Consider the following 13497-nt stretch of genomic DNA (forward strand, 5'->3'; position numbering starts at 1 on the left):
GTAGGAGGTAACTAGCCTATTGATTGCAGACAGACATTGATTTGGGGCCCATCTATTTAAAGCTTATAGATTAGAGATAGTATAGTGTTCATGAAAAATATTTCACCTGAACATCTATAGAAGGTGTAAATAAAACTAGTCACAATTCAGAACCAGCATGAAAGCGCAGGGAGCAAGCCACACTGACAGGTGAATTCTACTTGCTGGGCAGAAAAATACCCTCAAGATTTCCCACCTGGAGCTCTAGGGAAGTCAATCTATCAAACAGATTCTAAGAACGTGGAACCCAATTGCCTTCTGGTCCTCTGATGATCTATTTCCCAATCTCATATGATTTTCATGGACTTTACTTAAGCTCCCTTAACTGCCCCACATCAGTCACTTTTTTCCTTCAATTGCTTTAGGATGTCACTTTGTACTAGAAGAGACTAGCCTTCAAAATAGGAGTTCAAAAAAGCTGAGCTATCTATCTTAAGTAGGCCCTGAAACCTTTATCTCTGTTGGCTATAAAAAAATAAAATGAATTTATTATTATTATTAAGAATTCCTGGATGTAACAAATTGTGCTAAACCAGTATAAAAAACAGGAGTCAGTGCTTTTAGGTGACTACTTTCTGTTGATCACTTCCTTCTTTTTATCAACACATAAAGAAGCCTCCTGGGCTAATTTGGGGGCCACTTTTCTCTAATCTTGCTGTCTTTTGATTTAAGTCAGTTGTTGACTTTTATTTACTAAGGCATTGTATTTATCAGTTTTAAATTCCTAATTCCTTAGCTGCCCCTATATTTAGATAGTCTTTTCTTTCTTTTTACCCTCAGGTTATATGGCATGGGTATCTCAGGGTTACATTGCTTTTGAAAGAGGAGCCTTTTCATCTCCCTCCCTTGCCTTCCCCCACCCCTTCTGTCTGTAGGGTAGTAAGTACATAAAGTTGAGAAGGAAGCCCTCTGGCTACATTTCATTGTCAATTCTCCATACAGTTTGGTTCAGTATCTTCTGGAAAAGCAAGAACTGGAGTGCTAAGTAAGAGTCTAGAAGATAAGAATTAAAATCTAGTACAGTGATTGGTCAACTATAGTTTACCTATATCTCTGAGAGAACTTAGGTTTAATGACTGTAGCCACCACCTGTTGTTATAAAGGTTGTATAGAGCCCGTTGATTTCAAATATTATGAGAAAATTTCAGACCTGGAATGGCGGGGGGCTACATCTCTGGAGCTGGCGTAGAACCTGAATGCCAAGTTCTTCAGAACCCACTTGCTACTTCCCCAACCTTCCCATTACTCTTCAAGAGCCATGGTGAGTTAGGGAGAGTGAGGGGTGCAAGAGTCTTTCTTACCATGTCCAGGCAAAGGTAAGTGGAGGACTGAGACACTATGGGAGAACTACTGACATTTCAGGTTTTATTCTTGTGAGCTTGGGGAAGTTCACCACTAATCCCAACTGGAGGTGAACTTGTATTACAGCTTACTACCAGTTGATGGTTATGAGTGAGTACAGGGCAAAGGGGTACATAAACTTGAGTCTTTTGAAGAAGTTGCCCTTATAGAACTGTTTTGCCTTTTCATCTGGCTCTGTACGTGGACTCTGCTGCACCTGCTTTGGCACACATTCACTTTTGGGGGGGAAAGAATACCCCATACTCTCTGCATGGGAAGGTGACTTTTGTGAGGTAGATTTGGTGAGCAAGGGCATGATAAAAGTAAATATTTAGCAGTGCCTATGAAAGGTATGTGCACGCAAACCAACAACAAAGGCAGTTCAGCAGATATATTGAGGTCAGGAACTGTTGACCCCTGTGCCCAAGAGATGTACTGGTTTTCCAGTTGAGGGTGGTGCAGAGAGGACTGTGGATTGATGTGGGAATGGAGTGTCAACAGATGGCTTTCCACAGAGCAGTGAAGCCACTTTTGTCTTAACACAGCACTTGAGGTCTCAGTGGAGATCTGGGGCATTCTGATACTGGTTGGCAGGATGTATCTTGCACTGCGGAAAAGCAGGTGAGTTCAGGCTTAAGAACCCACCCTTCTGCTGTAGACAGTGCTTTGTTCTTTCCTTGAGGGATCCCCTAAGAGGTCTCGGAGTTGGAATATGTGGTGAACAGTGGCATACTTTCGTGACCATGGGTAAGACCTCAGTGAAGGCAAAAATGGATGTCCTACATGTTTCCGAGAGTCCTTAATAGCAGTGCACAGTTGGAGTAAGGGTTAGACCAAAGGCTCAGCAGCAAGGATCTATGTGCACTGAAGGGAAACAACAGCACATAGGAGAAGCTGGAACCAATTGTAATGAAAATGAAAAGTGCTGGCCCTTTCAGGGAGGAGTGACGGCTTTGAGAGGCCCCTGCAAGAGGCAGATTCAGTATTTGAAGAGTCGTTGCACCTGGAACAGAAGGGAGACTGTGCTGCAGCTTTGGCTCTCTGTAACGAAGCTATCTGTAAGTAACTCTAACCACTCTGCCTATGGCACTTTTGATTAACTTCATAACAGGTATTATTAGTATCGTCCCTCAGATGGGATAAAAACAGCATTTATGTCTCCTCACTCATTCTCCCAAAGCGAGAAGCCCTTAGCTATCTTTGCTGTTCGGATTTCTAAGTGTGCCAGGCGCTGTCACTGTGGCCTACGGATGTTGACTGGAATAACCTCAGCAGGAGCCCACAGATGAATTACCCAGCCGTGCCTTTCTTCTTATTCCAGGATAAATTAGACCTCAGATGTGAGGTTGGTTTGCTCTTCCTCTAGTCACTGACTGGTGAGGTGCAGCTCATGGCAGGAAGAAAGGAATGAATTGGCTGTGACTTCCCAGGCCTGTGACTTTGCACTGCATATCTGATTCTTTGTTTCTCCCCTGCCTTTCTGGTGTGCAGCACCATTAGGTTACAGAAAGGGACTAAGGCTTAGAATTTGTATCTGGTTCTTAAGTGTGACCCACAAGAAGCTGTGTTCTGTAAAGACACATGCAGGTTTGGATCTTATTTCTGCTGCTGGCGGTCGGAAAGGGGGAGTTGGGAGAAGAATGTGGAGACCAGAGTCAGACACATCAGTTGCAAAAGACAAGAATGGCAGCCTCGAAGATGGAAACACCAGTTTATCTTCCTAACTCATTTTAGTTTAGCTTTTTGTTTGTTTGTTTTTAAAATTTGAATTAACCCGTTTAGCCTCCATGGCTTCTGTGAATGTTCCTTACAGCCAGAGCCAGCTCTGTGCCCTGACAGCATATGCATGGTCCACGCCTTACATTCCTGCTGCACATTTTGAGTTTTACTGCATATCTTTGCTCATTTTTTGGTTCAATTTTATTCTTTTTATTTTTGTTTGTATTTTGTGTTCTGTTTCTGCTATATTTTCTTTTGCATTTTAGCTAAACTAAGACTTGCCCTGCATGGTGCCAGCTCTAGCACGCACAGCAGAGCCCTAGTCGATAAGAAGCTGCAAATCAGTATTCGAAAAGCACGGAGCCTGCAGGATCGCATGCAGCAGCAGCAGTCATCGCAGCAACCGTCGCAACCCTCAGCCTGCCCTCCCTCACAGGCAGGGGCCCTCCCTCAGCCAACAAGGTAGTGCCTGGGAACCACAGTAGTTTATGTATGCCAGGGGAGGAAGTGACCATGGGTGCTCCATAGCCAGAGCTCTCATTGTCTTGGCAACTACAGAGGAGAGAAGACTCTTCTGAAAAAATTTCTTCTCTCAGGTCAGACATATGGTGAAAGCTGATCCCACTGCTGGTTGTTTTCTTAAGAGTTCCTAGAAAGAAGCAGAAAGTATAGCACGATAAATAGACCACTTGTTCATATTTCCTATGGGGGAGTTTGTCCCTGGACTTGTGTAATTACACAATTACTAAATTTGCACATATGAAGTTCTTAGACATGGCAATCCGAGCCTCATTTCACACTGCAGAAGAAGCCATGTGAATTATTTTGGGGTTTACTGTCCCTCATGGAAGCAGAGAAAGCAGTCTTCCTTGCTCTGATGAAACCATAGAGAAGAGACACGCAGGTTCCCTTTGTTTTGCTTTGCCGTGGCCGTGGTTGGGACTAGGAAAAAGCCCTGTGGCCATTGGTGTAGTTCTCACGTTTTAGCCCTTGAATTTGGCAGTTCCTTAGAATAGATAGATTTAAGTAAAAGTAAATATTGGCTGTTAATAAACCTGAGTAGTTTTCAGAATATAAATATTATAAAAGCAGCTAACATTTTTTGAACATCTGCCTATGCCCAGGCACTAAGCTTAAACACCTTATGTTTTATTTTATTTAATTCTCACAATAACCTTAGGATAAGGACTATTATTTAGTGATACTATATAAATAAGGAAATCAGGCTTAGAGGATGAGATAAGTAAGGTACCCAGTACTACTCAGCTAGTAAGTGGAAGAAAGGTGGAATTCAAATCCAGGCAGGTCTATTTGACTCCATTAGGTTTCCCATATAAGTATAATATCATACTTCTCATAATGTAAGGGTGACTGAGTGATCGTACCGACAGAAGTTTATAGTATGTTATCATCCAATGTAATCCTCATAGCTAGGATCTTCCATTTTCTCCTGTTGTGTGCTCCACCAGTTGAATACTGATCTGAGAATCTGATCAGATATGTTTTGAATATACGCAATTTAGGCAGCTAAACTCTTTCCAGAAAACTTATGGCACTTAATGTATGTGAGTGGTCGAGGTTTTATTTTAGTGATTCTAACACAATTTTTAGGTCAGAAATATAAAAAAATTAGTGAGAAACCAACTAAATGCACTTGATCCTGACTCCCACTCCCAAATTCCAAGACAGTTACAGTGCATTACTTTGGGGAAACATCTCGGTGAGTAATACAACCAAATCTGGATTATGAAAACATACTTGAAATGGTTGATTTTTATGTAATCCCATGAGCCCAAATCACCCTGTACTCTGTAAATATGGTCTTTTGGGGTTTTTTGTTTTTGTTTTTGGCTGTGCTGCCTCTCAGGACCCCAGGTATGAGTGATTTCTAGGCTTTGCTTACTTTCCAGGTCATCTGCATGTGGGACTAGCAATTTTTTTTTAAACTTGCAAGTAAAATATGATTGGAATAGGACTTTATGGGTAGTAAAGAATATTGGCAAAGGCTTTACTTAATATTACTGAGTGCAACTTTGGTGAGGGTATGTAATAAAGAGGATTAACATTACCTATTAATTGGGTGTGAGCAGACCATGTGCCTTCTCTTGTGAGCCTCTGAACTGTTGACTCTACTTATGCTTGTCTTTCCATTTATTTTCACCATTCCCTCTGTGGATAGCTAGAAATGGGAACTAAATGAACATTTTTTTTGTAAGTGATCTTGTCAATCAAGACAGCTCATGACTGGCTCTCTCCATTTATTTCAGTGAACAGCCTGTCCCGGTCCAAGTATTGTTAAGCCGGGAGGCCCAACCGGATCCCTACACGAATACAGAGTTTGGGGCCAGTCCTTCTTTCGTCTACTCATCTGCTTCCTGCCATGAGTCACACTCATCACTATTCTCAGAGTCATCTGCCCTGTCCGCCCCACAGCATAATTCCCCCAGTAGGTCTGCCTCGAACCTTCCTACTTCAGTTGAGGTGGATAGCATTGACCCCTCTGTGTTCCACAGGCAGGGCTTACCTAAAACACCAGGCAGGACTGAGAAGAACTCTCATAATGCTTGGGAACCATTGGATGTACCAGAGGGTAAGCTGCAAGACTACAGGGATGACAACAGCAGCTTCAACAGGCTCTCCCCTCCAGAAGAAAGAGGCATTGATCAAGAAGAACTCTTTCAAGAAAAGAGGAATCCTGCTGATTCATCCCAGGTGATGCCTTGGTCACACCCAGCTGGAACAGCCACCTGTGAGAGAGGAGATGCACACACCCTTGGCTGTAGTCCTGCAAGTTCATCAGCTCAACCCGGCCTTCCCCTTTACAGAGCCTGCCACCCCACAATGCCTGCTGCTTCCTTAACAGTGTTTCACTCTCCTGACACCGTGCAGAAAACTAACCAATGCCTCCAAGCCAAAAGCCTCAAAACTTTGTTGACTTCAAAAGTGGATGGAAGCAGTGAGGAGCCCTATAGGCCAGAGTTTCCTGGCACAAAGGGGCTTGTTCGCTCTCTGACAGAACAGTTCCAGAAGATGCAAGGCACCACCACAAGGAATGGCTCAGGTTCCCAGGATAGAAGTTTTCCAAATAGTCTAAAGAAGAACTCTTCCCCTTCTGATTCTAAGCCTCCATTCCCACAGGGTCAAGGGAAAGGCCACTGGGCTTGGGCAAAACAGCAACCCTCTGTGGATGGTAGGGACAGACTGCCTTCCTGGGAGGAATCTCCTGATCATTCTTCTCATGGCATGAACTCTGGGCTGCCTAATGGTGAAATTTCTTGGGGAGGACAGCCCAGGTTGGCAGAGCCAGGTATGTACCAAGGGAAGCCAGTTGAAGTAAGAGATGCTAGGCCTAAAGAGTTGGGCAGCAATGTTGACTTGGGGACTCCCTTGCCTTTGGATTCCTGGGTGAATGTCACAAGGCTCTGTGATTCTCAGCTTAAACATGGCGCCCCTGGGCCAGGAATGAAGTCTTTCCCCAATGATCCCCATACCTGTGTAGCCTATCCAGACAGAAACCACATCCTTTTGCATCCACATTGGAACCAAGACACAGAACAGGAGACCTCAGAATTGGAGTCTCTCTACCAGGCAAGTCTTCAGGCTCCTCAAACTGGCTGTTCTGGATGGGGGCAGCAGGATGTGGCCTGGCACCCACTTAGCCAAACAGGTAAGAATGCTTAGCTGAACAGGTAAGAGATGGGGGAGTGGGGGTCATATAAAAGGGATGAGGACAAGATCAGAAGTGGAGTGGTGGTCTGTCCAAATAATATCCCCAGTTTAGGAGGTGGTAGTAAAACTTTTGACTTTATTCATAAAGACTTCAGGACAAGGGCTAGACATTTTCTGGCTGGAGTGAATGATGGGGACAGATCATCACCCATGGGCCAGTTCCCTCCTTCTAATGAGAGAAACTGACGAGTATATGCCCGCGGCTTCTTCAATATACCAGTGCTAAGGGATGGCTCATGGGTCTTTGAGAGTGACTCAGCATGACATGGGTGAGGCTGAGAGGAAAAGTCATCCTCCCATGGCTTAGGAGCTAAACTAACCCCAAGATCCAGCTTCCAGGTGCAACTTGCCAAGAGGATGTCCACACTGAGCCAAGTCTGCAAAGGGCATTTCCTGATCATTCCGAACCAGCAATAACAGGACCGTCCCTGACCCCTTCGGGAACTGCCAGGTGTAGAATTTTCAAGGTGGTGTGCATGTGAGGCATCCGCTCACTGATTTTCATGAGTTTATTGTGAAGGATGAAATTTGCAGATGCACATCACAGACCTAGTTCTGGAAATTGAATAAACAAAGAATATTTATAATTTAGATTGACGCACTTAAGAATTTCAAAGCCTGAACTATTGTCCTGGTTCCATCATGAACTGTCCGTATAAATTGGACAAGTCACTTAATATCCCAGTGAGTGCCAGGTTTTTACCTGTAAAAAGAGAAAATTAGTTCAATGATTTTTTTTTTTTTAAAGATACCTTCCAATTATTACAATATATATGATTCTGTGAAATTGAACTCAGAGAACTTTATCTTCAACTCTGGCATAGCTGTTTCTATAATGGTATGAGTTCCTTGCATGCTGCCAACCAATGCTTAATTACAGCCAAATAAGTGTTTAGTGAGTACCTACTATGTTCCAAGGAGCTGTGGGGTAGGTATCACATAAATATGAGATTTGGTATTACCATATGTTTTTTAGGATGTGCATCCTAGTGTAGACTTTGCAATAACATTTATTAAGTGCTCCTTAGGTACACAGGGGCAGGTTAGTAAGGGAAGATTCTAAAGAATGAGGGAAAGCTGGAGTGTGCCTCAGTTAGCTTCCCGTTTAATATAAGAGAGAAAGACTACACAAATGTCAAGTGTTTTAATAATAATAAATACATATAAAAGAATACATTGCAATTAAAATATCATTAACTAATGACTGTCAAAAAGCAAAACATATTACAAAAGCAAAGCAAAACAAAACAAAACCTTTTTATTACCCAAAATAGCAACATTTTTTATTGTGGATAGTTTTAAAATATATAAAGTAATAAAAATTTTTGATAGTTCTACTCTTAAAATTTCATGAGTTTACTTCTGGCTTTGTTATTTATACATATTTACTATATATTTTGTTTTATTTTACAAAAAGTAGGATCATTATGATATGGTTGAATATTTAGGCTGCTTTCAACTTTTTATAATATTATCCTGTGTTGAATATCTTTAAACTTAAGTGTTTGACCACATTTCTGATAAGCTCCTTAGAATAAACTTTTAGAAGAGTTAATAACTAGTTGAAGGTTATAAACTTTAAAAAAATCTCTTGATATATATTGGCAAATTAGCCTTCTGGAAGATTTATACCCCTAAAATCAATATGACAGGGTACCTACCAACCATTGATTTTGTCTTTAACAGTGAACAAAAACTAATTTTAAAAATCCATCTAATGAATCAGTTCTCAAAATACTTGTCAAACCAAACTAGCCTTTATTCTGTTAGAGTCTGTTTTAAATTGACTCAATTTAAAGTCTTTAAGAATTGACATGTGCGCTGGCTGGTGTGGTTCAGTTGGTTGGAGCATTGTCCCATATACTGAAAGGTTACAGGTTCAATTCTCAGTCGGGGCACATACCCAGGTTGGACATTTGATCCCTGACCAGGGCCATGCATGAGACAAGGACTGATGTTTCATTCTCACATCGATGTTTCTTTCTCTCTCTCCCCCTCCCTTCCTTTCTCTCTCAAGTCCATAAAAGCCTGTCCTCATGTGAGGACAAAAAGAAAAAGAAAGTTCAAGTGTTTTAAAAAAAAGAACTGACATGACATAAAATAATGAAGTGATCAAGTGGAATAAATTAGGTAAATGATGATGAAGGAAAATGCCAATTAGCATCCATGTATGACAGAATATATTTCAGGAGTCCTTTATCTTATTGTAAAGCATTTATTAAGCACCAAATTACTTTCCCCCCACATCTTTATTGATACATAAAATGAAAAATAACATTGTGTACATTTAAGGTGTACAGTGTGATTGATACATGTATATATTGCTAAATGATTACCACAATAAGGTTAGTTAAAGCATCACTGCACATAATTACAATGTCTTTTGTGATGAAAACATTTAAGATCTACTCTTAGCAACTTTCAGGTATATAATACAATATGGTTAACTACAGTCATGATCTCCAGAGCTTATAACTGAAAGTTTATACCCTTTGACTAACATCTCCCCAATTCCCCCACCCTCTCCCCAGCACCTGGCAACTACCATTCTGTTCTCTTTTTCTGTGAGTTTGCTTATTTTAGATTCCACATATGAGGTCATATAGTATTTTTTTTTCCTCTGTCTGACTTATTTTTTTTAAGTTTTATTGGCATGTAATTTACATATCATACAATTCACTTCAACTGTACAATTCAGAGGTTTTTATTGTATTCACAGAGTTGTCCATCCATCACCACAATCAATTTTAAAGTGTTTTCATCACCCCAAAAAGAAAGCCTGTCCCCATTAGTAGTCACTCCCCATTTCCTCCTACCCCTTTTCCCCAGCCCCATGCAACCTCTATTTTCTGTCTATAGATCTGCCTATCTGGGACATTTTATATAAATGGGATCATATAGTATACCATGTTTGTAACCAGACTAATTTTGGCATGGTTATAGTACCTAAAGAGTTACACAAACACTGCCCCTGACCTATATTCTAAATTTCGTAATACTTTGAAGTTGGGCAGACATCATCTTAAAAATAAAAAAACAACTTTGTCAGGGAAGATCTTCAAATATATTCAAGTTAAGAGTAAGAATAAATGTTATAATGTCCTCCCTCCCCCAACGTACTTATCACTAACCTGCATGGTGATTCTTTTGGCCAGTTATTAACATATGGCCAATAATTGATTTAGCCATAGCATCCTCCTCTTTCCCTTTCCCACTGGATTATTTTAAAGCAAGTCTCAGATGTTATATCATTTCATCCATAAGTAGTTTAGAATCTATCTCAAAGAAATAAAGACTATTTTACAAGGCAAAACTATAACATTATTACACCTAAAAAATTAACAATAATTTCTTAATATAATGCAGTAACCAGTATTCATATTTTCTCAATTGTCCCATAGATGTCTTTTCACAGTTGGTTTATTTCAAATTAGGATCCAAACAAGATTCTCACATTGCATTTTGTTGATATGCTTCAAGGCATTGGTTTTTAAGCCCATAAGATTCCTCTCTTTTATCCCCTTGCCATTTATTTGTTGAAGAAATTTGGTCATTTGTCTTCCTCATTCTAAATTTTACTGATTGTATTCTAGTAGAGCTTTGTTTTTATTTTCTAAACATGTCCTTCTAGCCCCTGTAGGCTTGATTAAAATCAGGTTCAATTTTTAAAAAATAAGACTATTTCATAGGTAGTACTTTGAACTTCTTATATCAGGAAGTACATAATGTCTAGTAGTCTTTCTTGTTATTCTTGATCAGTAGTAGACATTTTAATTCTACCTTCTATCAAATCCAGAAATCCCCTCAACAGTACTCTTTGCAGATGGCGACCTCCACCTCTGCTTATCTTTAAAGGAATCAGAATCTACTCCCTTCGGGAGGTTTCAATGGCCAGCTCCTTGTTTAGGGAATCACGCGGGACTCATTAGAGGGGCACCAGTCTAATCACTGCTGCTGTGATTCTTAAACCTGACCACCCATCTTAGTCACCTGAGGAGTAGCCTTTAAAAAAACAAATTTATATAAATGGGATCATAGCACACATGCTGTTTTTATTATGGGCAATTTTACTGTTTCTCTCTCCTCCCCTCACGTTAATCCGCACCTTTATTCCCCACCTTCCCAGGTAATAACATAAGGTGCATGTTTCTGTATTTTTCTGTGTATAAAATCTTACGTAGATCTACATATAGTATTTTGGGGAGGATAATACAGGTGTGTGTTTTCCCTCTTAACAGTACTTCATGAAAATCCCTCCAGGTCACTTGGTTTAACTCAGTTCATCCTTTGTCGTGGTGGGCAGTGCTTGATCCTGAGGATAGTGACGTCCTCGGTGCTTCTGCTGCAGATAGGGTTGCTTTCTTTCTTGCTCTGGCCACTGCCAACAGTGCCACGTAAACAGATGTGCTTGCCCCTTGTTCCCAGGAGTAAAGTTGGTGAATAAGTGGACGAAGACGTTTCCAGTGTTCTGGCACTTCCAGATTGCTTTCCGGGAGACCGTGCCTTTTACACTCACAAGCTCTGTCTGAGTATATTCTCCCACGCGTTTGGAGGAAGCCTCTTAAAAACAAATATTCCTATGCTCCAGCCACAAAGATTCCGATTCTGTAGGTCTGTGGAGAGGCACAGCAAGCTGCATTTTTTAAAGCTCCTAGATGAATCGGGTGGTTTTAGAACCACTGTGTTTAAGCTCCAAGAAACATTAAAAATAATAGGTCTTCTAGCTTAATATCAGCAATATCACACTTTAGCTTGATAACGTGTATTAGAATCAAAATGCAAATGAAGACATGAATTGGTGATAGGCATAGATATATAAAATACAGGTCAAGGGCATGTGTATCTTCAGGATGGAAGGCTTAATTAGTGGTATTGGGGCAAGCCCCTTGAGAGTCACGGATCCAGTTTGGAGCAGCTCTTAACAGTCTAGCAAGATTCTGAGGAAGAGATAAAGCATTTAGTGATTGTTTAGAATTTAAGTGATTGAGAGAAGCTAATGGAAATAAAAGTGTTACACATACAAAATGTTGCCGAAGAGCTCCTGTTCATAATAGGAAGTGAAAAATGAGAGACTTTTAGAGAGAGAATGAGAGAATTTTAATACTGGTTAAGCTACTTACAACCTGTCAGACCATGGGACTCACTTTTCTTTTATGTAAAATGAGGCAGTTTGATAGATGATTACTTGATCATTTCAGTTTTTAACTAGACTGGAGGTCGTTTCTTTGTCATCACAGACACCTTAGAGAATCACTATGTCAGAAAATGTCCTCTGTATATAAGTCTTGGGGCCAAGTCTGACAAAAGCAAAGTTAATTGTGTTTACAAAACTGAAAAGAGGCAAGTTGGGGACTTCAGCCATCTCCCCACAGAGCCCCTTCTCTACAAGGTTCTTCAAGGCCTATGCTCTGAGACGCTTGTGGCCTGTAAGAAACTACCCATATTCTGAAACTCCTGTTTTACATTCCAGAAGCACATCCTCAGTTAAATTCAGGGATGCATATTTGTTATTTAATGAAACAACTCCTGAGTTTTGTGCTGTCAGGCTCAAAGAGAAGGGATGACTTCAACTCATATCTGTCTTTTCCTCCTCAGGCTCTGCAGATGGCGTGGGAAGGAGGTTGCACTCAGCCCCTGGCCTTGGCCTCTCAAAGACCCCAACAGCAGAAATGGAGCAGAGTCTCCATGAAGCCAGCACAGTGCCTGCTTCTCAGGTAGCAGTCTCCAGTGCTCAAGTACTGGGCGTGGGGTGGTGTTTTGGGGAAGAAATTGTGGAGAGAGGAATGCTTGGATTGGTGGTAAGGCAGGGGCATGGTAACGTGGGGCATTAGATGAAAACAAGGTCTGCGACTGAGCTTCTTTTGAATGAGGAGATTGCAACTTGAGCACTACTTTCAGATATATCTAATTCAGGCTTCTACTAGTGAGTCTTCCCCTATTCTCTCCCACATCCCTGGGGACAGGGTCTGTGGGTAAACCACAGGTCTGCTGTTATGTGTTTGCCTGTGTGTGTCTGTGCATTTGAAGGCTATACCTTGCCAAGGCCCCAGCAGGGAGTAAGGGGAAGATGGTGAGTACAGTGCAGAGAAGTTTTGCTGCATCTCATGCAGTCTTGGTGGCACTGTTGTCTTAAGAGAGGGAGGAGGCCCCAGTCTCTTCCCACAGTTTTGTAAGTAGACTCAGTGTCTGTCTATTCAGAGCACCCTCTTTCTCTTGGTAGGTGAAATACTGTGCAAGTGAAGGAGAAGAAGAAACTGAAGGTTGTAATTGGGGGGAAAGCCATGTGCACTCAGCAAAAATGAGGACACACAGTCATTATTTTATTGACACACATTTAGTTAGAGCCCAGAGGAATGTCCCTTCCCTGTGGCAGTTCTGCAAGATGTATTATAGGGTTCCCCAGGGCAAGAGGAGTCCTAGTAGCCTTGAGAGGAGTCTCTGAGAAGAAATGGCTCCTGATTTGGGTCAGAACTCATTTTACTAATCAAAGGAAGAGATGGCATGGAATGTCGTTTTGCCTTTTCCTCTCCACCCCAGTACATGACTGAGTGAGGTCCAGTGTGCTTTCAAGCTGAAATGAAGCAAAAAAAGGAAAATGATTTTAAAATCCTCCTTCTGAGGCCGTTCTTACATAATTAATGCAGTAATTTGTAGGTGAAAGGGACAGGG

The 13497-nt window shown here is 41.3% G+C and overlaps 1 protein-coding gene across 5 annotated transcripts in view; it reads left to right on the forward strand.

The window, feature by feature from the left end:
- The window catches only part of USP54 (ubiquitin specific peptidase 54), a 102301-nt gene that overhangs the window by 82824 nt on the left and 5980 nt on the right, over positions 1-13497 (forward strand). For all 5 annotated transcript variants that reach the window (XM_081158169.1, XM_081158171.1, XM_081158172.1 and 2 more), the window contains 4 exons: positions 2319-2438; positions 3366-3561; positions 5367-6766; positions 12424-12542. In XM_081158169.1, the coding sequence (XP_081014295.1) occupies positions 2319-2438; positions 3366-3561; positions 5367-6766; positions 12424-12542 (1835 nt within the window). The remainder of the gene's footprint in view (positions 1-2318; positions 2439-3365; positions 3562-5366; positions 6767-12423; positions 12543-13497) is intronic.

This window comes from Miniopterus schreibersii (assembly GCF_964146895.1).
Source record: "Miniopterus schreibersii genome assembly, chromosome: 14".
NCBI classification, from domain to species: Eukaryota; Metazoa; Chordata; class Mammalia; order Chiroptera; family Miniopteridae; genus Miniopterus; species Miniopterus schreibersii.